General features: G+C 37.9%; 2 protein-coding genes across 2 annotated transcripts in view; both read right to left on the bottom strand.

Moving 5' to 3' along the window:
- Window positions 1–70: 70 nt before the first annotated feature.
- Window positions 71–14,981, bottom strand: LOC137391005 (uncharacterized). The gene is made up of 17 exons (XM_068077332.1): window positions 14,976–14,981; window positions 14,424–14,675; window positions 13,482–13,686; window positions 11,345–11,547; window positions 10,223–10,329; window positions 8,992–9,158; window positions 8,765–8,865; window positions 7,912–8,062; window positions 7,637–7,792; window positions 5,168–7,240; window positions 4,191–5,083; window positions 3,798–3,962; window positions 3,392–3,584; window positions 2,998–3,254; window positions 2,487–2,681; window positions 1,729–1,824; window positions 71–1,128 (listed from the first exon to the last, which is right to left on the bottom strand). Exons 2-17 carry the CDS (start codon window positions 14,526–14,528, stop codon window positions 976–978), a joined length of 5,220 nt encoding a protein of 1,739 aa, XP_067933433.1. The 5' UTR covers window positions 14,529–14,675; window positions 14,976–14,981; the 3' UTR covers window positions 71–975.
- LOC137390794 (uncharacterized) overlaps window positions 14,949–27,250 on the bottom strand; it is a 34,184-nt gene continuing 21,882 nt past the window's right edge. Inside the window, exons 16-28 of the mRNA XM_068077111.1 lie at window positions 27,009–27,132; window positions 25,670–25,813; window positions 25,075–25,264; window positions 24,071–24,242; window positions 22,392–22,530; window positions 22,054–22,173; window positions 21,384–21,560; window positions 20,862–21,019; window positions 20,575–20,752; window positions 18,069–18,250; window positions 16,615–16,737; window positions 15,598–15,826; window positions 14,949–15,274 (exon numbers count right to left, since the gene is read on the bottom strand). Of these exons, the coding sequence (XP_067933212.1) occupies window positions 14,949–15,274; window positions 15,598–15,826; window positions 16,615–16,737; window positions 18,069–18,250; window positions 20,575–20,752; window positions 20,862–21,019; window positions 21,384–21,560; window positions 22,054–22,173; window positions 22,392–22,530; window positions 24,071–24,242; window positions 25,075–25,264; window positions 25,670–25,813; window positions 27,009–27,132 (2,262 nt within the window). The remainder of the gene's footprint in view (window positions 15,275–15,597; window positions 15,827–16,614; window positions 16,738–18,068; window positions 18,251–20,574; window positions 20,753–20,861; window positions 21,020–21,383; window positions 21,561–22,053; window positions 22,174–22,391; window positions 22,531–24,070; window positions 24,243–25,074; window positions 25,265–25,669; window positions 25,814–27,008; window positions 27,133–27,250) is intronic.

The raw sequence follows: 27,250 nt of genomic DNA, 5'->3' as shown, positions 1-27,250 counted from the left end.
AACTATTTTTCTGACATTCACATAACAAAATTGTTATTATTATTGTTATTAAAAATAATAATTACCCAGTTATCTGCAAACAGATTTTATTCGAGCTCTAAGGCATGCTTTACCAAAAAAGTAAACACTGTGCATGCATAAAAATGAGACTTGATTCTATCGCATAAAACGAACCGGAAAATAGCAAATATTAGCTTCCAAAATAGTAATGATAAGTAAGCAAATATAAAGATAAGAGTTAATATATTATATCATCTACGGTGAATTGTCAATAACATCTATGTGTTCAACTAACGTCAACAACTTATATGAATGAGATTACAAAGGAGAATAACAATACTTCCTTTGAGAACAGCCTATCACAGACCTATCAGCATTGTTTGATATAAAAATGTAATACGCACTCAAAACTAAAACCAGCTGCATAAAAATAAGGCCAGAAAATGTCAAATTCACGCTGTCATGTACGAACAAAACGAGAGTAAGAAATGTTAACCTTGTCCGGCGCAAGGCCACTTTAATTATCATCTAACAGCGCCAGAAGAGAGGTGATTTGGTTCAATAGGCAGTGGAGTTGTCTTCTCTATACAGCTTACTGTATATAACAAAGCACTAACGTCTATAGAAATTTGTGAGTATTAGTCCAGCTTTTCTATTTGACCTTGAAGAGACTGCGTAAAGACTCTGCATGGCAATTATGGCTGGAAATAAGAAGATAGTCTAAATATAGATAGTAGAACAGTATTTGCAGCAAGTCACTGAGCATTAGAACAGCTATGTTAAAGTTTATGTGGCGCCAATGGAAATGACATGGAGGAAAATGCGCTTTACCCCGAGTGACCCAAGCGTGCCGCAAGGAGTCTAGTTGCTTTACCCATGCTTTTATAACCTTGGAATGAGCAACAGAAGGTTCTTGAGCTGTCTCCAGGAGATTATGATCATGCTGAGCACCATGATTTGTCTTTCCTTAACCCCTTAACTGCTGCGCATTCGCCACTTTTTCTGTGAAACTATTTGAAGCATTATCAATTTCCTTGCTCCATATTTATCACCGAGCGCCACAACCGTCTTCTTGTCTTTGCTAAATCGAGCGTGGAAAATATCCATTGTGGCATTGAAGCTAGTAATCTACAATTTACAAAAAACAGCTTTTAAACATTGGTAAATTGTAAAACAAGTATTTGTGGATAGATATTGTGCAAAGTCCTAGCAATAGTAAGTACCCCGTCAAAGCACACAAACACATTACCTTGAATACATAAATGTCACAATAACTTCAATCAGTATTTTAGTAATTGCCTGTTAAGTTTTTAACATCGCAATTAGATGTACAACTCCTAAAAACTGTTTTCAAAAATATTATTGATGCATTGAAAATACACAAAGAAAAGATGTTTTCTACCCACTTTTTACATAGCTAGGGCTTATAACCAAGTAGTCTAGGAATTGTGATATTTCAAATTCGAAAAATTGTAATTTAGGCTTTATTAAAATTTTTAGTACTTTTGTGCTGCTGCTAGGCAAAAACATTACAACAGCTCAACTAGCTTATTGGAAGCATCTAGAATGATAACATAATGGCGAGCTTCACGGGTTGAAAGAGATAAATCTATCAGTCTAGTGATCTAGTAATAAATGCTAAGTGGATAAATTGATAGGATAACTTTTCAAATACAAATCTCCATATCTTGCATGCTGGTCGATAGACGATTCTTAACATAAACATACCTGATTTCCGTTGCGTAGTCTCCAGAGTTTAATAGTTCCATCCTGAGAGCCTGACACTATAATAGTGTTATCTGACGCAATGTCTACCGTGTAAACCTGTAATTGATTTATTACTTTTAGCACAGAGTACAATCAGACACTAGCTAACTAAAAACAAACTAGGAATTAGCTAGTGTTGTGCTGGACCAATCAACTATCTGATGCTTCTTCAGTCACCCAATCATTTAAACTTTTTGTTAGTTTAATGTTCAATATCAAACTACTAAAACTAAAAGATATATTCAAGCTAACTAGATCTATAGAAGTTGTTGCTTTTAAGCTCGTTGGTCTGAATAAATTTTTTAATGTTTTGTATCCAGCTCAGGGTTGGAGTCAGTACCATAGAGGGGAAAATTCCTAATCACAACTGTTACAATGGGCTGTACCTGAAGGTGAATACATAATTGTGAAGAGTCTCTCAGAAAAAACTTGTTAGATAAGCAACCAGTCATTTACAACAAACTAATCTCAAGTTCCTGCCTGCTCGTGAGTCCATGTATATATGTATAACGTTTTTATTGGCATCGTTACATGCCAAAACAGAAATGAGAAAACAGAAATCAGGCATTACTGAGTGAGTTGAACAAATGAGTTTCAAAGTTGGTAATCTGATAGCATTGCGAAGGAGTCGAGATAGTAAACGAAAGGTTGTACTTACCAGAAAGTATTTTTTGTCAGAGAAAATAGTCTATAACAAACATAGCTAATGATCGGCTAACCTCATCGTTGTGTCCATGTAGTGTGTGTATCAGGCTTTCACTCTCCATATTCCACACTTTCACCGTTCTATCTGCTGAGGCAGATGCCAGGTATTTGCCATCATCACTGAGAGAGACCTCTTTCACCTCTCTATCATGGGCGGCAGGCATACCTCCTTGAGAAAGCATCGTGGTGTCGCCACTCGTGAGTTGTCTCTGCAGTCACAAACACGAATAGTAAGTCATTGGTTGCTACTAGACAGACAACGATGAACGAATACTGTGTTTTAATGGCCACACTAATGATGAGAGCTCAAAGAGTGAATTGCTCCAAAAGCATTCATAAATACAAGTGTCGGAAGTTATTCTGAATTCTGAAGCGGCCAAGCAGTTTTATGATAAAGTAATTAATGTAAGCGGCTCTTACTCAGTGGCAGCTAAAGCAGGTGTCCATAGACAAGATTATGTTTATTAAATGACTTGCTGAGACTATGGGAGTAAACACTAATCTGTATGCGCAAACCGTATTTACCTGGGCTTTTCCTGTTTTCATACTCCAGATGACTAACTCTCCATTTTTAGTGCCAGTTAGTGCTTCATCATTTCTCAATATGACAGTGCAGTGAGGGTCAGCATTGAGAGCGACTATTGGAGAATCAACGACTCCCGATTTGTTGAACAGGTCAAACACGATAAAGTTGGCATTGTTGTCAAAGGAATTCACAAAACCCACAGCAACAAATCGGTCATCAGGGGAGATAAATACACAGGACGCAGAATCTGCAACGCCTAAAAAAGAACTTTGTGGTATGCATATGAGCTATAACTACTACGAAGATAACAAATAGAAAATATGCATAGAAATATTCAATGAGTGAAGCAGTTTTGATAGATACATATGTTGTTTGTATTGAATAGCCACCTACCAATGGTGTCAGGATATGTGACTTCATGTAGGACTTTATTAGATAAGAGATCCAAGACTTTAATAGTCGTGCCACCTCCAAACTTATCAGTCATCGCCATGACAACCTTGAGACCATCTTTTGACACGCAGCTCGCTGTGCAGAGCTGGTCCACAGCAATGGGCAATGGATTACCGGTATTGAAATCCCAAACCTTGAAAAGAAAAATTTAATGGTATATACCAATGTACAAACTATCTAGAAATTATTAACTGGCCATGAACTCTGGCTTTACAGTAAAGATGTTTTATCAGAATAAAATGTCTAATCTGGAAATCTTACCTAACTGAGTGCTCGCAAAATCTTACATTTGGCATATGGTTTTATTCTAGTCACTACATATTTTGGTAATTATTTGGTAACTTACAGCGACTCTGCGAATAGGAATATGATTGCCAGTTTGAATATCATTCATGTCAACGGCTGCTTGCTCAGCCATCGTTTCTCCAATCAAATACTGTTCATTAGCTGCCAAGTGTAGACCGGTTGATCCCATGTGATCCCCTCTCATTGTCGTAACCATTTCTCCATTCTGTATGAGTACACAAACTAGTAGTAACTAAAGCCGCACAGCTATAACGTAAGTAAATTAAAACTATCTTCCTATTAAAATGTTTCTACTATTGTGTACAAAATTTATACATTCGATTAAAAAAAACATTAATTAATTTACTTAAAACTCCAATTATGAAGTAATTAAAACAATCAACTACTTCCAGGTTCATCTCAGCCTAGTAAGATGAAGATACGTCAGACTCACCATTGTATTCCACACTTGGGGAGGTCCAAGGTTGGATCCTGTCACGACATAGCGGCCATCTGCCGTTAGTACAACATTATCGACAGCTATATCCTCTGATAGAGTAATGAAGGCCTGATCAGGATTAGTAACTGTTCCAAAGCCATACACGGATCCTCCTGCAACACTTCCTCCAGTAACAGAACCAGCATATCCTGCTCTGCCATTCCCATAGCCACCGATTGTACTTCCACCACCGTAAGCTTGATTCTGATTTTCAAGAGTCTCATTCCTGGCATACCAGGTACTCGATGTGTTGTAGGCATTATATCCGGCTCCCCCACCGGCCATGGTGCCCGCTCCTCCCCCACCGATCACGCTTCCATCAGTAGCATCAAATCGGCTTTCATGCGTATATGAGTCTTCGTATTGGCTCCTGCTGCCAGCTTGACTTCCTCCTCCCATGCCACCACCAACGCCCTTACCATCACCATATTCCTCCATTCCTACAGCGACTACGTAGTTGCTTCCTCCTCCATTACCAACAGGGAAACCACTAGATTTTCCATTATCCACCGGAATGTATGGACCCTTTCCAGCACCACCGGCAAAACGATTCGATAATGCTATGAAACCCGGCTTCATTCCGACTGCAGCAAATGCTGTAGCAGCAGCAAACAAAAGGCCTCCCATTATAGCCCCTATAAAAGCCAAGGGTGATGTAGTTCCACCACTTGGACCTAGTCCGACTACACTGCCGGGGTTTCCAGGACCGACTGGTCCAATTTCGTATATAATATCACCTCCGCCTCCATATGTTGGTGGAGTAGGGTCGCAATCGGGAGAGCCTTTGTTGCAAAGGTTTGGCCATGGATGAGGTACGATAGCAAAGTCATCATTATTCTTGGTTTTTACTGATATCGTTTTACCAGTTCCATCATTTGATATGGTTTCGTCTACAATATCTACTCCATTGAAGATGGCTTTCCAAATAATACCATAATGCCCAGAAGTCACATCAGTGCCATTGTATGCACCACCAACATAAATAACATTTGGTTGAAAGATACCAGCATCTATGAACTGTGTGCCATTTCTCTTAGAACCATCAAGCTGTATGTAACCTGTATTGCCTTCTCGATGTAGTCTCACCCTATGATCTTTCTGTTGTCTAACAACAGCATCAAATAGCTCGATCTGCTCTGTAGGTCCGAGTTTATGCCGCACTTGTAACTTATCGTTCTTTATCTCTATAATGATGTAGTACTTTTTATCGGCAGATTCCACTTTCATGATATGACCATCTTCCCAACCACCAGCAGTCCTAAAGCTAACTGCTAAATCATCGACATTCCTTGCAGACATGCTTGAGTTATATATAAGTACCGCATTACCGCCTTGTTTTTTCACTTGAAAACCAAATAAGTCATCCTTGCTGTCACAACACAGGCCTCCGAAGCTTGTGTAAGTGCAGTCACATTGTTTGTTGCCAGAGCTTCTGCCATCATTAAAACAAATGCCACACCGGGCATCAGTTCTTGGATTGAGCTCATACGGATCAGGAGCATTGCTTACATCACCTGACGGCGTATAACTTAGATCATAAATATATAAGCCATTATAATAGAGCCCTCCCACTATGCCATACGCATCTTCATATATTCCGTCAAGGCGTGACTGCTGCATCAACCCACCTGTCATTATTTGGTGTTGCGATTCGAAAGGAACATTTTCCAAATTGGCGATTGTCTTGACCTTCCTAGCGATCGCTGTACTGTTATGAACGGTCATGGTGATTGTGCTTCCAGTACGATTCATTCTGATCACATAATAGACATCATTTTCAGAGTCGATTGTATCTGTGGTTGGTTGAATGGAATGTTCAACGTCCTTGAGTTTGTAATCTAATCTAACCGATCCATTAACAAGTTTAAGATGGTAGTATTGGTCTTTATCAACGTTTTCAACGCGGAATATCGTTCCATCTTTTTCATCCGTCATTACTCCAACAGCTAAATAATCTTCCATTGTTGTTATAGGTCGGGGATATCGGTAGCTATCAATGCCAGCTTCAAAACGATCGTACCCATAATAACGGCCTTTGGGCCAATCCTCGCATGTCCTGCCGATATACGCAGTTAGCGTACAGTTGCAAACATTGTTTTGACAGACACCATAGTTTTTACAAATTTGTTTATCAGGCCCACATCCGCCAGATAGCTCACAAATAAAACTGTCTGGATTTCTTTCAGGTTTTGTACCAAGAGAGTCATAGCGAACCCGGTTGCCAGCGGAACCAGTTGCTATATCAAATATGTTCAAAGAGCTATGCTTGAAACCTGTGATGATACCGGCGTACTCTCGCTCGTATTGTCTTGTACTGATTTCTTCACTTCCAATTTCAACACGCTCCAGTCCATCTAACCGGTCATCACCGGTTTTCAATGAAGCAGTTTCCGACTGCTGGAGATCACCATTATCATTCAACAGAGAGAGCGTGGCCTTCATACCGTTCCTTTTAAACTGCACCGTATACCAATCGTCAGTGAAGTCACCATTCAATGTAATCTTTTCTGGCTGATTTCCTCCGAGCTGAAATTTTGCCTCAAGATTGCCATCAATCAAATATATTTCGATAAATTCCTTCTCGTTACCTCCAAATACCTTTGTGAACAGACCATTAGGCTGACAAGCCTTAAAACCAAATGATATCGTATCTTCTACGGGTGAAAATGGATTGTCATAGCTGAAATGTATGTGACCAGGATTTCCATTTATATAAAAAATGAAGCCCTCATCTCGTTCTTCACACATTGCACCAGTAAAAGGTATCATGCTATTGTCACACGCAGAATTGGTCGCATCGCACTGGCAGCCATGCTGACACTCCGTTTCATCACACGGGTTCCAAGGTTGGCAACCTCTTTCAATTTTTCCAAAAGCTCGAAGACGATCTAGCAAAAGGCCGTAGAGATCAATGAGTACACTGCTTTTGATTACTTTCGCCATACAGCCCATGTAACCTCCAATATCTTTTAGACTCTCTGGTGGTATAATATCACTTGGAATACCTGGAAACAGTTGGAGCAAAGGCCATTAACTGCTGCTAACACAAAATATACTAGAACAAGCATATACCGCTAATGTTTTAGCTGCTTTAGCAAAAACTCTGAGGTCGACGGCATTAATGTCGATCCACCCGAAGGAGTGCGAAATATAGGCGATATTAACATTGCTTCACCAGTAAAAGGGTCGAGTTTATTTTACCAAATATCTGACAAGCTAATCGAAAAATACTGCACCACCCTGTATTTGAACGTCGCCTCTGATAAAACGCCTTTATAGAAGGGTTGAAAAATAGAGCGCATGGCGTTCAAATAGAGGTTTTACGGTAACCGTTTTACCTGAGTCTATTTTCAAGTTGCAAAGTAAAAGCTGTTGCTAAGTGTCTTATCATGGCAACTTACCTCCAAGATACAGAGTTCTCGAGTGCTTAAACTCGTATGGCCATTCAATCGGTGTAGCAACAGTCAGCCTCTCGGAGTTGTCTAGCACGACCTCTAACTCATCGATCTGTTTACGATAGAGTTCTATCAAATGCCATTTATCATCGCTCAGGTCAGCTGTAATCCAGAGGATAAAATAATAGTTATCTTCTCATGATTCTATTTCATTAAAAAAACAAAGGTTTTTACATATGCAGTATACAAAATCTAGATAGACCCCGATGTTTACTTACAACCAGGAACCTCAATGTCCTTGTCTCCGTTGCCAAAGTTATATTTGATATTCAAGCGGCCATCATTGATGGTTCCAGCAAGATACTGCCCTCTGATTCCATCTTGATAGAGAAATATGGCATCCTTGATCTTAGTTTTTATCATCAGTTTTAACTAAAATGCACACATTTGCAGAAATAACAGAAAGACATGCAGATGATACTAGCAATTTCAAAGTTAATTGCAGTAGCTTTCAATCTGGCTGCTTGCAAATTACGACTGCCGCCTATTGTTATACCTAATCAAAAAGTGTTGAGAGAGAACAACTCCAACTTATTGTTATACTTCATAAACAGTGTTGAGAGACAACAACACCTTGTTGTTATACCTCATCAAATAGTGATAAAAGATAACAACTTTTGCCTATTGTTATACTTCATCAAAAAGTGTTGAGAGATAACAACTCCAACTTATTGTTATACTTCATAAAAAGTGTCGAACAACTCCTGCCTATTGTTACACCTCATCAAAAAGTGTTGAGCGGTTAAAATTTATCTGGTGCATAGCAAATCTTTGTGATAAACTAACTCATGGAGCTCTGTTATTGGACTTTCTTTATGAAAATAAGGAAGGGGGGGGGGTAGGAAGGCTTACACTTTTAGAGTCTTAGAAGACAATTAACTGTGAGTACTTAATTACGTGAAACAAAAACTCTCCGAGAACATGTTATGACAGTGATGATCCGGTTGTCAAAGTTATTAATTGAGCCATAGATTATCTCACCAGAACCCCCAGAATGTTTGCCTGTATGTGTGGTAATTCAGAGTAAGAATATAAATAATGCTCATAGATTACTATAAAGGTATATGACTGTACCTTCAAGTCTTTCTCCATCTCCCCTGATGCCGTAGGTACTTTCATATATGATTCAGTGTTGATAAAAGTTATACTAGGCGTTGGAATTGGCTCTGGACGCTCTGCAAAACATATTTGATATGTACCAAGATTTGATTAGACTTTCCTTAAAGCCTGTAATATAAAACAATCAACTGCTCGGTGGTAGTACCAGTCAAAGAAACCATCCAACTCGAGGCAAATCCTACCATCAACAAACGGCGGAGTTCCATCGGTTCCATCAGGCCATCTAAAGTTTCTCATGTGACCAAAGAAATATGGTGGTTCTCCTGGATTGGGTGTATCAGCCCCAAGTCTGATCTCATCCATGTATATATAGAAATTTTCTGACTGTATTGTATCTGTAAGACAAGGGCTACTTTGCATTCCCACATCTCTTATAAACACGCATGGTGCAGATTACGGTTGTCCTTATGCTCAGGGAGTGACAAAAGCATTCAGAGAGATCCCATTGGCAAATAGGGTAAAAGGTCAAAAATCATTCATAAACAATATTACATTAGTCACAAATATTACTTAAAATCAAACCTTTGATACAAAAAACTTCTGTAACGTATATTCAATTGAAAACCAACTACTCGTGTACATCTATAGTAACAAACATGCCATAACATTAACAAGCAACTTACAAACAATACAAATCAATGAAATGATTGAAAAAGGAAGATTTGCTCTAGTTTTAGGATGCAGGGCATGCATTGAGCCTAGCTGTGTGTCAGAATCTTATGAGGGGAAGAGGGAGTGCTTGACTCGCATGCAATTCCATATAGACAGCCAAGGACAAACTGCACCTAGAGTACAAACTCCATGCTGGTTAACTTCAACTAGTAGGGAGAAAGTACTAGATATACGAATATTAACAAATCTGACAAACTATATTTAATTATTCATGCTGAGCATAGTTATGGGCGGATGGAGGAGATGACTCCCTGAATGCACTCTAGGATTTGACTGGTATGCATGCAGCAACACTGACCTCTGTCAAAATTAGCTGATAAAATCACGACACACAGTAACCAACATGACAATCCTGATTTGTAAGGAATGCCGAGAAAAAAACACATATCAAACAAGCCAAAAAATGGATAAATAACATTCTATGGAACTGGCTACCGAGTCTCACAGGAAAAGCATGCTTTAAATTGGAGTAGATGTACCATGAATCTTATAACAAAGCATGTATGCATGACATCTACATGCCAGTATGGTCAAGTATTCTTTAATTCAAAAATAATTTAAAAAAATCAAATTATCATTAAAGTAAAAGTGGTAGAATAAAAATGGGTACAAACTATAAAATTCAACAGATGCTGCCGCTGTCTAAATGTATTGTTATTAAAAAAGTGAGCCATAGCCTGCAGGCAAAGCTGACATTGTCTCACAGACATAGAAATGTAATATCACATACCATTGATTTGCTGAATGCCGTCAACAAATATTGCCATATAATCTGCTCTCCGCTGTACGTCGAGCGTGTGCCATTCATAGTCGTTATATCTGCCCTTGGTTTCCCACTCGTAACTTTTCTAAAAGCAAAGTAAAACTTTCTGTTGTTCGTGTGTCCTGTTGTCCGTGCTCATTACAGCCCTCAGACGCATCTGTCATACTCTTGAAAAAATATTATGAGATAGCTTGCAATGGGCACAGATTTTAGTGACTTGAATAATACTTGAAATGTTATATAGAAGTGTGTGAAAGTCGAATTAGCTTTTTCGTAAACCTTTTTAACAAACCATGGCTCAGGTCATTAACTAGGTTATAACAGCTGGTTACTGAGTTAGGTGTGTAACAGATGTGTTTGGTTGGATGTCAGCTCTTACTGTGACAGCACGAGCTGGACATACCAAAATGTGTAAGTCATGGCTCTGATTCAGATCACCGCATCTGCTCCTGTTTTGTGTAGGAATGAGTAAGCAAGTTTAAATGGCGTTGTGCACTTTTATAAATGTGACAGAAGCCAACTCCAAAATATTTACTTCGTCCGCTGTGTAATTGCGATTGTGTAATTCGTAGACAGCGGCATCGAACTCACAGCAGTTTAGGACTAAAGCTAATATACAGCCAATATCTACTGGCGAAAATAATACTACACACGCTGTACAATTCCTTACAGCCATAAAACTGACAATATCTGTATCAATTCGCTGAAGTGCTCTCCTACAAAAGTTCACTATTAAACTAAAATCTTTAAAGTGGTTACCTTAACTCACTGTATGTACATTAGAGCTGAATCTAGATTAATAAAATGATAGTTGGCAAATACCAGATTACTTGTCTCGACAACCCATCACTCCTCTATCATGAGCTTTAAGCAACATGCAAGCAATGTCAAGAACTTTGATACCCAGAGGGTGAATGGAGTAGTTTACCAAACTGAGAGATAGTTTAATAGAACAAAGGTGTCAACTAGGTAGATGCTCAGAGAGTAGTTTCAATTTTTGACAGTAAATGTCTTTTCAAGTAAGGATGAGTAACATTGCACAGAGCAAACCAAAGAATTACACACATGCCATGTAGAAATTTAAGATAATTACTACTTACTGTGCCAGTGTTGAGAGCTACTTTCAGAACTCCTTCCTCAAAGAATGCTTTGATATAACTCTCTTGGCCATGAGTCATCCACATGGTTCCATCTTTAGAAGTAGTTTTGAATCGTGTAGAAAAGTCATTAACATGGGTCTTATACATTCGACCGAGGTCAAGGTCATAATACTCACTCCCATTGATGTTGCCAATCAAGGTCACTACAAGACATATATCAAGGGTCATTACAAGACATCTATTAAGGTCACTACAAGAATAATTGGGAGCTGTGCGGCCACCCCTGCGTATCATGTAAATACAGTCAAACATGGATAACTCGTCCACGGATAGCTCGAACACATGGTTAATTCGAACATTTCCTTTGGTCCGTTCCCACGTAATGATAAATTGCTATAGATAACTCGAACTCAACACTGTTAATTCGAGCTGTTTTTTTGCCCAACAGCTACCGAAACGGTTGTTTTCGCTTTAGAAAATCACTTTATTCCAAGCCATAGAGGTGAACTTCATCTTTTCGTAATTCATAAGCGTCGTTATTACCACCATCGGCAAAATATTTTTGTCAACGACTTTTCTAAAAGTTGGGTGAAATTTGATTTATACTGCGATACGACGAATAGCACGGGCTAGCCGGGTCACGCGCGCAAGAATTTTCGCCACGCACATACAAAACAAAAATCGCATGTTGTTTTGTATGTGCGTGGCGAAAATCCTTGAGTATGTGACTCGGCTAGCCCGTGATGAATAGTTTTCCGACGTTGATTCCGTGTTGAATCAACGTCGGAATGTTGAATGTTTAAATCGTCTTAAAAAATGTTGTAATTAAACGTATACGTTGTCTGAGCTACAAAAAACTATTCATCGTTTGACCTAAACACAGAATACGTGTGTACATTCAATAAGTATCTATTAAAAAAGCGTGAGTGATATAGAATGTACCGTAAAACCTCGTAAAACTTCTAATTGAACTGCCTTGGAGTGTTGCTCTTAACGAATCCCAGGTAAAGTAAGGTAATCTGCATAAACTTCAAGAAAAAACGGCAAAATTGATCATGGGTAAAACCCCAAAAGAAAAAAATGTCTTTTCTTTTGAGCATTTCAACAACGATCAAGTTTTGCCAATGTCAATCTGAAAAACGTCCTGGCAATAACATCACCTCAAACAACAAACCAATCTCAAGTGATAGAAAAATCTCTATACTTTTTCATGAAAACGTTTTAAACTTTACATTAGAAGCATTTAATTTGAAACAAGCCATTTGTGCTTTTGATTTATATTATAGTTTGCATATGTACATGTATCTACTAATAAATAAGTAAATATATGGACTTGTGACAGTGCTCTGATAACTTGAATGCTCTGATAATTCGAACACTTTTGCTCGGTCCCTTGAAGTTCGAGTTATCCATGTTTGACTGTATGTCCTCCTCGTTCCTACGATTAAAACGACAACTTCGAAGCTCAAAAATTTGTAGCGTGTAACACTAGTGCAAGTTTAGTAGTGAGAGACCAGTGATCACCATAGTGACACACAACTGCTGAAGAGTGTCTAGAGATTACTAACTGCCTGATGTGTTACCTAGCAATCAACATGGCTTTCCTGCAAGATCGCTAGTTTGTCATCTGAGAAATATTCAAGTCATCTCCTCTACTTCACTTGGGAAATAGAGGGAATGACTTAAACCTCCCTCCTTCACCTCACTTACTTCGAAAGGGTTTGGAGTTACCCGCTGCTGAAAAATAGTGTTTTACGGATTCGGAGTTGCACTTTATCGATCTTTCCAAGATTTACGATGTATGATGTACGATGTATGATTTACGATGTATCCCTCAAAATTAAACTTGTCAAAGTAGGCTCACTCTCTCACAGCAAATGTCTTCGCACAAATTTCGCGAATGAATTTTTCGCAAATGCATTTGGATTTTACTGTTTCTATGATTCGTAGTGGAAGCAACTCCCCATTCGAAGCATGGAAACACAGGGAATGTATTTTAACTATATCACACCCCATTTGTAATAACAAGGTCAACAATGTGCACTAATCACATGTCATAATGACATAATAATCTGTTTTGGCTGTAGGAATTCCAGCAGACTATCCTATATGCATGTGTAATCAAGCCTTTACATACATTTAGCGCAGACATCATTTTCAAAGTCAGCATGGTCAAGGCCAGAGCAATCACATTCATATCGATCTTTGTGGTTGTAGCAGGGAGCCGAATTCTCACACGGGTTTCGTCCACAATAGTCCATAAACGCTTGACAGTTGTCCTGGATGTTCCTTGCACCTTGGTTCTGATAGAGCTCCCTCAGGTCAGACGAGAGTGTGTTGATCTGTCAACAGAGATGATTATGTACTGCTATGAGTTTACTAGGCTGTAAGGAACCATTTCAATTAACAAATTGACAAGCTTAACAGTCTACTGTGGAAAGCTAATCTGTTGGAAACAAGTTGATCAATTGAAAGCAAGTCTTTTGCAAACTAGTGGCTACTATCTTTCCTTGAACATAAATTTAATCAAAAGCTGTATAAAATAATTTAACAACGCATTATTGCAGTGGTTAAGCAAAGGAGGCCTGGTTCAGCGGTAGAGGTGCCAAGTTATGGCTGGTAGGTCAGCGGTGCGAGGCATACAAGGATTATTAATGGTGCTAGGAAGGACTTCAGCCACAATTGCTTTTGTGCTGCGCTGCTAAGGAAGACAGGGACTGAGGCAAGAAACAGGGAAAAATGAAACAGCCCTGGCTCAGGACAGCGACTTACGATCAGTAGTTTTGAGTCACCCAAGGACCACAATTGCTACTGGGCTACATCAGTACAAAGTCTGTGAACCCACTCAAAGACCCCCCCCCCCCCCCGAATGCTAGTTCCATCACAGGGGATCAGACCATAATCAATCCATCAGTATTTTTATTGCAGTGTTTAAGTAAAGTTGTCATGTTTCAGTAGCAAGGACTTAATTTAAATTGCACAAAAAATGTCAAAACAGGCCGTGTTAAACTGTGAGTCGGCAAGCAAACAAGAGTAACCTTCTATGTATAACTCGAATGGATGTACGGTTGTCACATACCTGCAGGTCGTTGATGCAACCGACAAAGCCTGCTTCAGAGTAAATGTGCCAAGGCAACTGGCTGAAGTCATCATGGCCCCCAATGAATAAAGGACCTTCAAACATATTATCCTGACGCGTATAAGGCAAGGAAACCTCAGCCTGTTTCTGGCGCTCCTCATCATAGTAGACCTTAATTTTCCGTTCGTCGGCATCAAAAATGAACTCCGCAGAATGTGGGTCATTTGTGAGCTTGAGCTCTTCAGGAGACACCTGAACAGGCAGCAATAGTTTTAAAAAGCGACAACAGTGTTATTAATAGATATTAAAATTAAAAAAGATGACAACTAATGGCTTTCGTTAGATTTTAGCTGCTACAGAAATGTCTTGAAATTTTTTGAAAATTTTCAATACGAGAGTGCCTCTTGATACATGAGTTTTGGAACCTTCTTGTCTTGCTGATGGAGATCATTGATACAAGAGGAACAAGTCACTTGTTTAAACCTATTCACAAGCAACTAGGGTTAGTGCAAAAAAGCACGTCTGCTAAGATAGCCCTGATAAAGAGCCTACCTTTCTCCTTTCCACGCCGTTCCCAACGTCAGCCACTAGATATAGGAGTCTATCAAATATCTCTACAGCAAAGAATTCACCATATCCTCTCCTCTTTTCGGTGCCAGTGAATAAGAGTAGACCGCGAGGCTCGGCAGCAGTGAAGGTTATTTTGATTGATGGTTTGCTGCCCTTCTTCACCCATACACCGCCATCGATAAATGTGTCATTCTTAAGGAAGGTGACCGATGAACCTCCAGTGTCACACTCAAAGTCGATCGCTGGGTCGAACACCATGTCACAGGAGGCTCGAACAAACTCTAAAATCGTCAAAAGTATTGTATTCAGGATTGATAGTTTCAATTATTACGCAGTTATATTCTCATAATGAATGAGCTGCAAAACATCTTCGCAGGTAGGAAAGACAACTTCCAATTCAATCTTTATTGAAAGATTCCACGCAAGTATCAAGCTAGTGTTTAACATTGCATGAACTCCTGTCCAGGAGACAAGTTTAACAATTTAAATAAATAAAGATTATAAACAAATATCACATTTATCTGTACCATTAATACCCATATCATTGGAATCCAACATCAGCAGCACTTTAAAATTGAGTAGTCAGATGGATGCATTTACCAACCTGGGAACTGTTCCTTCCACATTTCAAAAAAAAGATCTAGATCAGAGTTGTAACCAGTTCCATTAATCCGGACGTCTTTGATGGTGCCTACAAAGCTTTGCCCAACTTCTTTGTTGGTTGCCAATGAAACATTTATATGTCCACCAACATTGAAATCTTCCGTCAAGAACTTTACTTTATAGCCAGGATCAAACTGGCCAACGCTTTCGTCATCCACATAGAAAGTCACCTATGAAAGAAGTATTTTAAAATTGCAATAGTGTTTACAGCAAAAACCCTCAGCAAAATGTTGCAAGAGTTCTTGGTGTCCGACACCTCTTCCCCTGAATCGTTTTTAACGATCAACTTACACAAGAAGTTTAGTAGATTTCATCTAAAGGTATCGGCATTTTTCAATCATTTGGGATCGTTGTTGATGTTTGAGATGATCTGACTACCAGCATGTTTCAAAATCAAAATCAACAAAGCTTCGTTGCAATTTGAATGCTCAGAAAAAAACATGCGAAATGACATGACTAGTTTTTATCGTTGCTATAATTGATATCATCTATTGCGTTCAAGTTGCACCATTACGAGCCTTTATTCTGTTATTCTTTTTGCAACTATAGACATCATAATCGTACTTTCGATTGATCAGAGCATTTTAACAGCAATCAAGTTTCAACAATTTTAATCTTAAAACATCTTAGCAGTCAGATTCACCTCAAACAACAAAACAATTGCAAAAGGTATAAAAATAACGATACCTTCTGAGAAAATCTACTGAAATTTCGTGAAAGTTCATCTTTAAGGAAAGAAAGAGTTGTTTATTACACAAGCATTCTTTTATGCTATGAAACAATTTTCCATCCTCTACAAATAGAGTATCACTATAGGCTAGAGCATGGATGCTAGTCATACCTCATGGAATTTATTATAACTGAACTTCAAGAGGAAAGAATCTAAGGTAGAGATATGGATAGCAGTCGATACGATTACACCGTTGTGGAGTAGAAATGAACAACCTACAGTACTCACCATATTGTTTGGATCTGATCTGATAGTCAGAGTATGGTCTTGTCCATCACCGAAAAATCTATTAAAAGTAATGCGTCTAGGAATCATTTCATCACTATCACTTCCAAAGTACAGATCTCCATTCTGCAACAAGCAATGCAATGATTATCTACTAGAGCCTGGTAATCAGCTGTAGCAGGTATAACATCAGATGTAGCATATATATATAAGGTCAGGTATAACATCGCTGTAATTTTTAAACAAGAAAACGTTGAAGAATTAATGGTTTACTTGTTTAAAACGCTGCAACTGAAGAAATCTATTAAAAGCCTCAGAAGCGTAAAGGGCAGCAAATTTGTTAGAAATATGCTTGAAATTTTTGTAACTAGGAGTTGTCTGCTTTCCTGGGCAAAGAATTTTATTTATTTCTCCATCGACTTTGTTGATCACTAGGGCAAACTTTTTATTGACCTCAAAATCAGAAAAATTGACCTTATTGTTTTGAGAAATTGACTTTATTGACTTTAAATTTAAAATACATAGTTTTCTAATTAATTAACAAATCGAGCTGTCCAAGTGTAATTTGAAAACATAACATTAATACATGTGGCTACATATTGGATGCATTGCATGCTGCTGGTATGAACTTTTGCGTTGACTGGTTTGGCTGTTCTACTTGTTTCTTGTGCTTGGCAGTTTTCTGACGAGTTTCCATGAAAAATCGTTTAGAAGTCTTTACCACAAAACTGCAAAGTTTACATTACAGCTCATTGCCTGGTGTCTTGGTGAACTCGGTAGGAAACTCTCTTATAATCTGAAAAACCTTCCCATGAGCTGATTGCTTAGCTTTTGGCATATTTACTAGTGTAAAACTGATTGCATACTAGTCATATAATTGGGCAGCACATGCTATAAATATCAACCAGTGGCTTGAGCAGATTTCATCATGCCATGCTGACTCATCCTATACATAACGAATAAAGCAAGAGGAGAAAACCCACCAAATTTCCATTTGGAAAGGGAAATACCCAAATACCTTAGTAAGGGGAAATTCTGAATTCCTAGTATGCATAAAGAGTGAAAATTGACTCAAAAATATAAAAATTGACCTAAAAGATCAAAATTGACAACTTATTGACCTTATAACTTGGCCATTAATGTACCTAGGGTGTTCATATGTTGTATTATTGTGTTTTAAAGTGATCCAAACATGTAAAAAAAATTTACTTTATTGACAGAAGTTTGCCCTATTGATCACAAATCCCAAATTTTCATCAATCTTGAAATCATAATTTTTTTAAAGAAGTTGTGGTTGCAACCAACTTGCAACTAAAAAGCTTTGAAAGTCATAAATTCGCTTATTAAATAATTTTAGCAAATACATTATTTTATTGCATCTCATATATAGGAAGAGTTGATGGTAATAAACATATAACAAATAAGGAGAAGCACTTCACTAAAAGACCTTGCAATACCTGTAAGTATACATATGAGCCAACGAATCCATCCTTGTTATACCAGAGCAAACCGTCATCGTCACTCGCGAGAAACTTCAGAAACATCTCTTCACTACCAGAGCCAGTTCCCTTGAACTCTTCCGGTATGTAGAAGAGTCTGATGTAGCCAGTGCCAGTTTCTGGATAAACAGCGCTTTTCACTGCAAATAAAAACAAAGCGTCTTTCATACTGAGTCTTGAGGTTTACAAATTTACCATTCTCATGCAGAATACAGTTCAACAAGCCTAAGACCTACTGCATATCCCATGCTTATTAGTAGTATTAGTGAAACTAGTGTGTCACTATAAACTGGCTTCATAGACGTAACTGGAACTATTGTGTGCATAGATGACAATAGATGTTGAAACAGGAGCCTACAACTCTTCATAATCAGTTGATTACTAAAGAAACAACAAACGGGACTATCATTGCGCGGCTCTAAATAAGTTCATTTTTTGTCTATCTGACTTTTAGCCTGCATACCAGAAACATCGCTGTAATTGTAAGCTCTAACTTGTTCTCAAAAATGGCAAATAACATTATAAATTACAGAACCATAATATGATCAATTGTAAAAACAAATTAGAACATACTATAGATGATGTATAGAAAGATAAATTTATAAGGAATGCGCTAGCACAAACAAGGATGTTCTGGCATGTTCAAGGATGCGCTGAAATGTTCAAGCAAGTGTCGACATGTGCTGACATGTGCAAGCAAGTGTTGGCATGTGATGTATTGACATACATTAGCTAGTATGTACTGATACGAGAGGTGCACTGCTATGAATTAACAGATAATATTTGCCCACAGAAGCAACTGATATAGACAGTTCAAGAGCAGAAACAGACAAACCATCAAATACTAAAACACGGTATAAAAGGCAATTAGAGTAATAACAAAATGCTATTCAATGACACTTGTCTATGTATGTCGATGCACCATCACTTGTCTAGATCAGTCAACGCACAATTGAGGTATTTGAAACTCATGTATAAATTACTTTTAGAATATTCTCAACAACAAATTAAAATCGGAATCAATAGACAAAGAGCAGGATATATAGGATGTCATCATATCAAGATTCCGTGCCTAAGCAATGGTAGAACTATGAACCAGGTAGAGGGCTAGAAGAATCTTATCAAACTGTATGTTGGGTTTCAACCAAAGTAAGAGATCAGGCTAAGTTCCTAAAAATGGCAATCTAAAACTTTGTTGTTTTGTTGAATGTCTCTCTTTGGATGAATTAACTGTTTCGTTAACTGTTACTATTACACTTTTAAAGGTTGGTACACATTGTATCACAGTATGTTGGAGTTGTCCTCTCAGTGATTGTTCACAAACTGTGTACCTTAACCCTTTTACTGTCGTTCATGTACAAATTTAGCTATCGGCCAACTTCCAACCATTTTATCGAAAATTGCCAATATTGGTTCATGATAGGTATACAATATTTTTTTCAATTTCAAACTTTATCTAGAACATTTTTGTTACATATTTTGTTTTGCAAACATTGTGACCAACACTGCTATGCAAAAACTTCAATGTATCTATACATTGTGCGATGATAGAGCTATGTGAAGCTACGATTGCAATGAAGCTAAATGTTCCTTACTCTTACAAAACTATTACTTTCACTACTATCAGAGTCAGTGCTGCTACTTTAATAATCTGTAATCACAAAAATCTAAACCTGAATTGGCTATAATGTCATCAACATAAGTAATTATCTGTTTTCTGACTCGCGCGGTACTTAACAAAACTTACACAAAAATGTTCATTTTTAGGTTGGAAAGTCTCAAACAGAAATTTTAAATTGCTTCGTTACTTTAGGCTAATTTTATAGAGAAATCCTTGGACAACACTGTCAATATCATAAAAGTCCTAGAGACCGTGAGTTATGTTGTCAATGAATAATAAAATTAAGTGACTGTGCAATTGCTGGAAAAATCGAAAAAATGCGTCAACGGCACTCGACCATAAAAAATGCATAAACACGTTTTTGGCGGTGAAAGGGGAAAACCAATGGTATCGCCGAAGCAACAAAGATATATCGGGAACTATTGTAGCTGTTATGATTCCCCGATATTTCTCTGTGCGTCTATGGCAGTCTGTGCAATATGCACCGCTTCGGTGATGGCAATCGGCTGTCATGGATATTTTTTATCTATATCTCCCTTCATGATAGTTGCTGGGGGAATAGTATTTTATCATTTGATCACATTGCACAATGTGAATGCTATGGCCCAAAGTATTTGCTGATGTAAACACAGATGGTTTGTGATTGTGCAAATAATGTTATCAAAGGCGATCACCAATGTAGTGAGAGATCACAGCTGATATTCCACGATATAGTGTCTACTAGCATTTAGAGTCAACTCGGGACGGTCAGCTTTTTCCCAACGCCAAAAAAGGATACAAGTGTTAACGATAGCAATTGACATCTAGGTTTCATCTCAGAGAGTGACAGGATGAGAAACCTACCAAGTACTGGAGGCAGAAGATCGCAGGAGCGCAAAAGCTCTCGCTTGGCATCCCAGATCTCGAGGTCATCGATGATAAACATGCCTCCATTATAGTTGGTCACTAAATCAGAGCTTGGTCTGTTGATATAGAAATTGTTCTTTTGGTCGTATGACGCGTCGATTGGTCGTGTCGGCTTCTGCAAACAAATCACATGGTTGAATTGAGAGTCAATCAAAACAAACATGTCCAAAGATAAATATAGCAGGCATTGTTTCTATTATGCATACAAATATATATATAGCTACCTGCACCCAAGCTCTCTGCACATCATTGACATAGACAGTCATTCCGTTCTCATCATCCCATGTGAGGTCTATGGAGTACCACTGATTTAACTCCACATTGTTAAGAGTTGCCTCCCACACACCCATTAGGTAGCTGTACCTCACGTACAGATCGTCACCTGGTGAATACGCCAAACAGGAGCTTGCAAATCATATAAAAAGTTTTAATTTTTCTTTCACATCGTATAATAAATGAACAACAACGAATTTCAGCCAAATCTGTTGTCTAAACGCTTGGATGAATAATTGGCTCTTTGAAAACAAAAAACTTCAAACTATGAAGGATTGATGAATGCAGCGTACTGACTACCTAATTACTATGGATACTAGATTAAACTGTGTGACAATTGGAAAAATATTAACATTTTAAAAAAATAACTAAGTCTCTGTAATGATGAACAACGAAGTGATGACAACATACTGAGCACACCGATTGCGTGCTATCAATGCGAAGGCCATCGATGTTAAACCTCCCATACATACCCGTGAGCATGATTTCTGCTGGGTTACTCGAAACCAAATAAACTCTTTGTCCAAACTGGAGAAGCTTGAATGAGACACGCATTGTATATCCATTGAGGCAAGCATTGGGCCTCGACTGGCAAGAGAGACGATTACCTACATCCAAATATTGAGCTCCTTCCAGCTTTATAGCCCGTCCTGTTTGATGAGAACAAACACACTGTTACACGATTGCAATAAAACAGAACAGAGCAAAGAAAAAATAGCTGAAAGAAAAGTGCCAGTTTAATGAAAAATAGGTTTTAAGGACTTTTATCTAAGCGATTAAAAAAAAACTCAAACTGTGATAAAAGAAAATAAAAAACAGAATAAAAAGCCTCAAATATGAAATATACAAACTAATTACAGATTAGAATAATTTTTTTTTGTAATAAGAACCGTGTCCGTCTGAAGCCAAGTTTCGAAATTGGAGAAAAGATACTGCATCTCGCGGGATTCGAACCTACAACATTGACCATCGCCGACCAGCACACTATTCATTCGCCTTTTAGTTAAAACTACTGTGCTTATATTAATTATCTGCGCATTATTAGCACACATGACACTCTCTCATGGCACTCAAGACTGCTAGGGTACTAGTATATAATGTTTTATGAATATCGCTGTTGTACGTTCCTTAGCAAGCACTCACCAATCAGACCCGGCACTGTCTCTACTCCATTATAGCTCATAACAGGGGTCGAGAGACTGCTTTGAATATTTCCATTGGGGCCTATATCATCCATGTCTATGACTATCCCATAGAAGTCACCTGCGGGTTGCATAGATATGATAGAAATAGCAACAGAAGCTAGCAGTACACGATAAACAGGAGTTATCCAACCTTTAATGTAATCTTTTATCAATGCATGTTGAATTTCCAGCTGGTAGCAGGTAATCTAAGTTAGTAGTGGCTACTAAGAAGAACTATTGACTCCAAGCATCTTGTTGTCACTCTGTGATTGGTCAATGTGTCTACATATTACTTACAGTTGAAGTCTAAAATTGCTTTCTTGACCAGGTCATCCCTGGTGCTGCGGTAGAAGTTGATCTCATCAATCTCTCCATTGAAGTACCTAAGGCCACTGTCTGGGGCTCGACCAACATACATATTGGTCTTTGGAAGATCCTACAATCCCACAAACAGTTGATGCAGTTGTTTCATAAGTTATGGCCTCAGTAATCAAGCGGGAAAGTGTCTAAAACTTTACAGAAGTGGCATGCTTTCATGTAGTTACTAAGCATTAGAAATATGGATGCAAGTACCTCTAAAAGAGCAGGCAGCTATTGTAAATGTCTACCACAAACTAACCCAGCAAAGTGCTATACCCATAGATATATATACCTATAGGTATATATATATGGCTATACCATACTAGTAACTGTAAAGTCATGCTGCATAGCCAAGGAATAGATCGCTACTGAAATGTTCATTTTTCCTCCCAACTATCATGTATCTAGCAGAGCGAGCAATACAGACACATTCACACAAAACGATTGTGCCACGTAACATGCGCAGTCATATTGTCTAAAAAAGGTCGATATAGATGATGCTATGCGAGTTATCTGTTTACACCAGCCATTTGTAATACATAACAAAAGGATTCATTTTACGACAGCCAATTGTAACATTTAACCTATTTAGTAATAGTGAGCTGAAGTACATGCAAACGAAATGTGTAACCAACAAATAACAGAGCATATGGATGTATATTGATATCCTATTGGTAAATTAGCTCCAACAAACCGCCTAAACTCAGTGCAAATGGATCTCGGGCTATGATAGTTGGTGACTAGCTGTTTACACATAGAAGGGGTTAAAACAGCAACATTCATACAAATTACCCAGTATAAACACGCATTTAGATCAACAAACACAAAGCAGAAGACGCAAGTCGATACAAGGCAGGGAAGATCATTTTTAAAAAGACAAGATATATTATTCCGGAACATCACGAATTTGCTGTTAATTACGAGTTAAACAAAAAGACTGAGGTGCATTCATAGCGGGTTCACGACAGAGAAGGGCTGGTGCATATCTACCCCTGTCACAGATGATTTCAGTGAGTTGAATCATTGCAAATAGGCAGCCTTGGATATAAAAACATCTATAGACTTGTAGAGCGCAGAAACAAGCGGGAAGTTGCAAAATCATCTGCGCGAGGAACTAGAGAAGGGCACATGCACTCTAACGCTAGTTGCACAACAGTCTTCACAGCTGTGATACCGTTTCCGCCCCTTGTGATCTAACTAGCCTGCATTGAACAGCAATATTATATGAAGTGATGAAGTAAGATTTGGAAGAAATAAAGTGGTGTAGAGGGTCTTACGCTGTCCGTGGTGACCACCTGTCTCTTCTTTCGTCTCTGTCATTTAATAAAAGGTGCATATAAAGCGTTTTATTAAATCTCTACAACTTTCGACACATGCAATAAAATGCATCAAGACATGAATCTAGACTATCTATTAAAAAATAAACTTAGACGATCTATAACAAAGTCTAGGACTCAAGGAGGCAGCATACGACAGAATACGGTTAAAAGCAACAAAGCACACATAAAGCGAAGCAAGCGTATAATGCTCTAAAAATCTTCGTAACACAAAAAAACAGTGGGTCATTCTACGTCTGCACAAATCTGGATATGGAAAAATGAGGATTAAACGCATACTTCCTGCTGTATTCGGGTGCCTTCGTCAGCACCGTTTAGCAAGTTGTTGACATAGAGTTGTGCACCTCCATCTTCGGTCCAAGTGACATCAACGTTAATCCATTCATCAGACGGTATACTGGCAGACGTCATCGACCATTCTTTTTCAGAGTTCCTGAGTTTTACCTGCAGTCTAAACAGCCAAGCAGAAAATAAGTGATGCTTTCTATTAAAAACTTAGTCTCTTAAGGACTCGCAACATTGATGTACTTACTTGTATATATAGAGGTCTATGTATATATAGAGGTCTATATATATATATATATATATATATATATATATATATATATATATATATATATATATATAGAGGTCTGTGCATATATGGAGGTCTACGTATATATGGAGGTCTATGTATATATAGAGGTCTATGTATACATTGAAGTCTAAGTACATATAGAGATCTATGTATATATGGAGGTCTATGTATAAATGGAGGTCTATGTATATATAGAGGTCTATGTATATATAGAGGTCTATGTATATATAGAAGTCTATGTATATATAGAGATCGATGCATATATAGAGATCTATGTATATATGGAGGTCTGTGTATATATGGAGGTCTGTGTATATCTGGAGGTCTGTGTATATATGGAGGTCTGTGTACATATGGAGGTCTGTGTATATATGGAGGTCTATGTATATATAGAGGTCAAAGTATGAGACACGATGTACTTACGTGTATATATGAAGGTCTATGTAGGTCTTTATTTCCAAATTAATTGATCCTATGCATTTGTACAACTTACATGTAGAACAGACTTAACATGATGAAATGTATCTTCTAAACAGAGAGGCTTCAAGTATTATAACACTGTTGTTGACATTCTGTTTTTTGTCATTCTTCCACATAAATGTTCCACTATCCATGTATGATTTGAAACATCATTATACGCAGAGACAGCCAAGAGGGGAACAGTATATGCAGAGACAGCCTAGAGGGAAGCAGTATATGAGATTACCTTGGCTGCTGATTGAAATACACAACTCTGACATCATAGGCATTGCCAGAGAGCAACATCTGTCCAGTTGTGTCCGAGTCCTGCTTCAAGTTGAGTCGGAAGGATAGAGTGACACCCGTTGATCGGCATAACTCGAGGTTGTCTATGCATGAATCCCAGTGAGGTCCTAAGTCTACGTATTGGTTCGCACCTATAAGACATTTCATGTCACATCTATGATTCTCTCATCACGTTTTTGTTAATCGATGGTACGAATCATTCATCAGACAAGTGGATACAGAATGCATATTTGTACCATACGGCTATGAAACCAAGAAGTGTACGATAGCTGAAAACCAGCAGTGACTATCCCCTGAGATGAGTTATGGCATAAAATGTGCGTATCACACAAAATATGTAAAACAGCTACTAGATGGTTGAATGATGTGTTCAATTCAATACCTAGCTCACACTCCCTAGCATCATAGCTAAATACCTTGGGGCATATCGGACTCCGGATCAGTCGATATGATACAGCGTCACTACTGAGAATACTACAGAATGTGCCTAGATAACTAACGCTGCCTATTATAGTATAAGAGAGGTTATTGCATACCACCGAGTGAAGAAGTATTTCCTACAAATCCTTCTTCAACTTGTACACCATTTCTCAGATAGACAGGAAACTTTGGATGCTCCACCAAGTATCGGTTTCGGGAATTAACCCTTTCAAAGGAGAAACTGTCATGTGTGATGCGAGCTGTAAGATAATTAACAATGCTCTATACTACACAAATCATAAGAGTCCTCACTCTTCAAGATTCTCAAAACAAAACACTCTTTACAACAGAACTGCAAGTTTTATGCAATGTATTGCTACTTAGCAATTCCTATGATATGAAGTATTCACATAATTGTTAAACCATAACTGTCACGAACAACTTTTATCGTATTTACTAGGTAAATCAGACACGCTGACTCCGATTTTTTACTCAAAATAAAGATTAGTCCACTAACTTTCAGAGTAATGAAGGCTTTTTTAAAGCGTTTTAATATCGGTCTTGAAAACAACGCGATCGGCATAACAAGCTCCGCCCATAAATACGTGACGTAACCTAGCTTTTTAGGAACAGAAGTTACGCAGGGATGTTTAGACCGATTTAGAATAATAGATATGGGTGTTTTAAAATCCATTAATACTTAAATTCAGCCTTAAAACTAATACCAGTCTTTTCTGAAAGGTAGATGAGCTATTTAACATTGCATATTTAAAAAAGCGCGATAACAACGCTAGCTTGTGATAAAACCGCGCTTTTTGAGCTCATTTTTCTCGGCGTTCAGCCCATTCAAACGTCATGTAACAAGCTACGAGCAATTTTAAATAGTTTATATACCTTTCATAAAAATCTGAAATTATTTTACAGGCTGGATTTAGATAATAATGGGTTTTAAGACACCCATCTCTATTATTCTAAATCGGACTAAACATTCCTAACTTCCGTTCCTGAAAAAGCTAGGTTTCGTCACATATTTATGGGCGGAGCTTGTAATGCCGATTGTGTTGTTTTCGAAACGGATATTGAAACGCTTTAAAAAAGCCTAAATGACTTTGAAGGTTAGTGGACTAATCTTTATTTTAAGTACAAAATCGGAATTAGCGTGTCTGATTTACATAGTAACAACGATAAAAGTTGTTCGTGACAGTTATGGTTTAATATTTTATAATAATACCTGTTTTTGCTTACAAATAGCAAACACTTTTGTTCAACTCACTAAGTAGTTCACGATTTCTGTCTACTCATTTTGGTTTTGGCATTCAACAAAAAACATCATTTTTTTGATCATTACTAATGCCAATAAAATAAGTTATATATACATAACTAACAGTCAGAACACTGAATATGTAAACGAGAGAAGACAATTGTCAACAAAATGCCAAAAGGTGAGGTACTCACTTGGTATCTCATACACATATTTGATGATCATTTCATCAAAGGCGGCTATCAAACCCTCATCATAGGAGTCTTGCTTTACACCAGACCGGCCTATCAAGAACCTGCTGTCAATGGGTGGATCCACCTAAATACAATTATACAGGCATATACCAGTATGATGTAGTCTTTTATCAGTATGATATGGTCTTATATCGGTATGATATAGTCTTATAACGGTATGATGTAGTCTTATACCGGTATGA

This window comes from Watersipora subatra, chromosome 3 (genome assembly GCF_963576615.1).
Source record: "Watersipora subatra chromosome 3, tzWatSuba1.1, whole genome shotgun sequence".
Lineage (NCBI taxonomy): Eukaryota > Metazoa > Bryozoa > Gymnolaemata > Cheilostomatida > Watersiporidae > Watersipora > Watersipora subatra.
The sequence above is the reverse complement of the archived record's forward strand: the minus strand, read 5'-3'. Positions and strand labels throughout refer to the sequence as shown.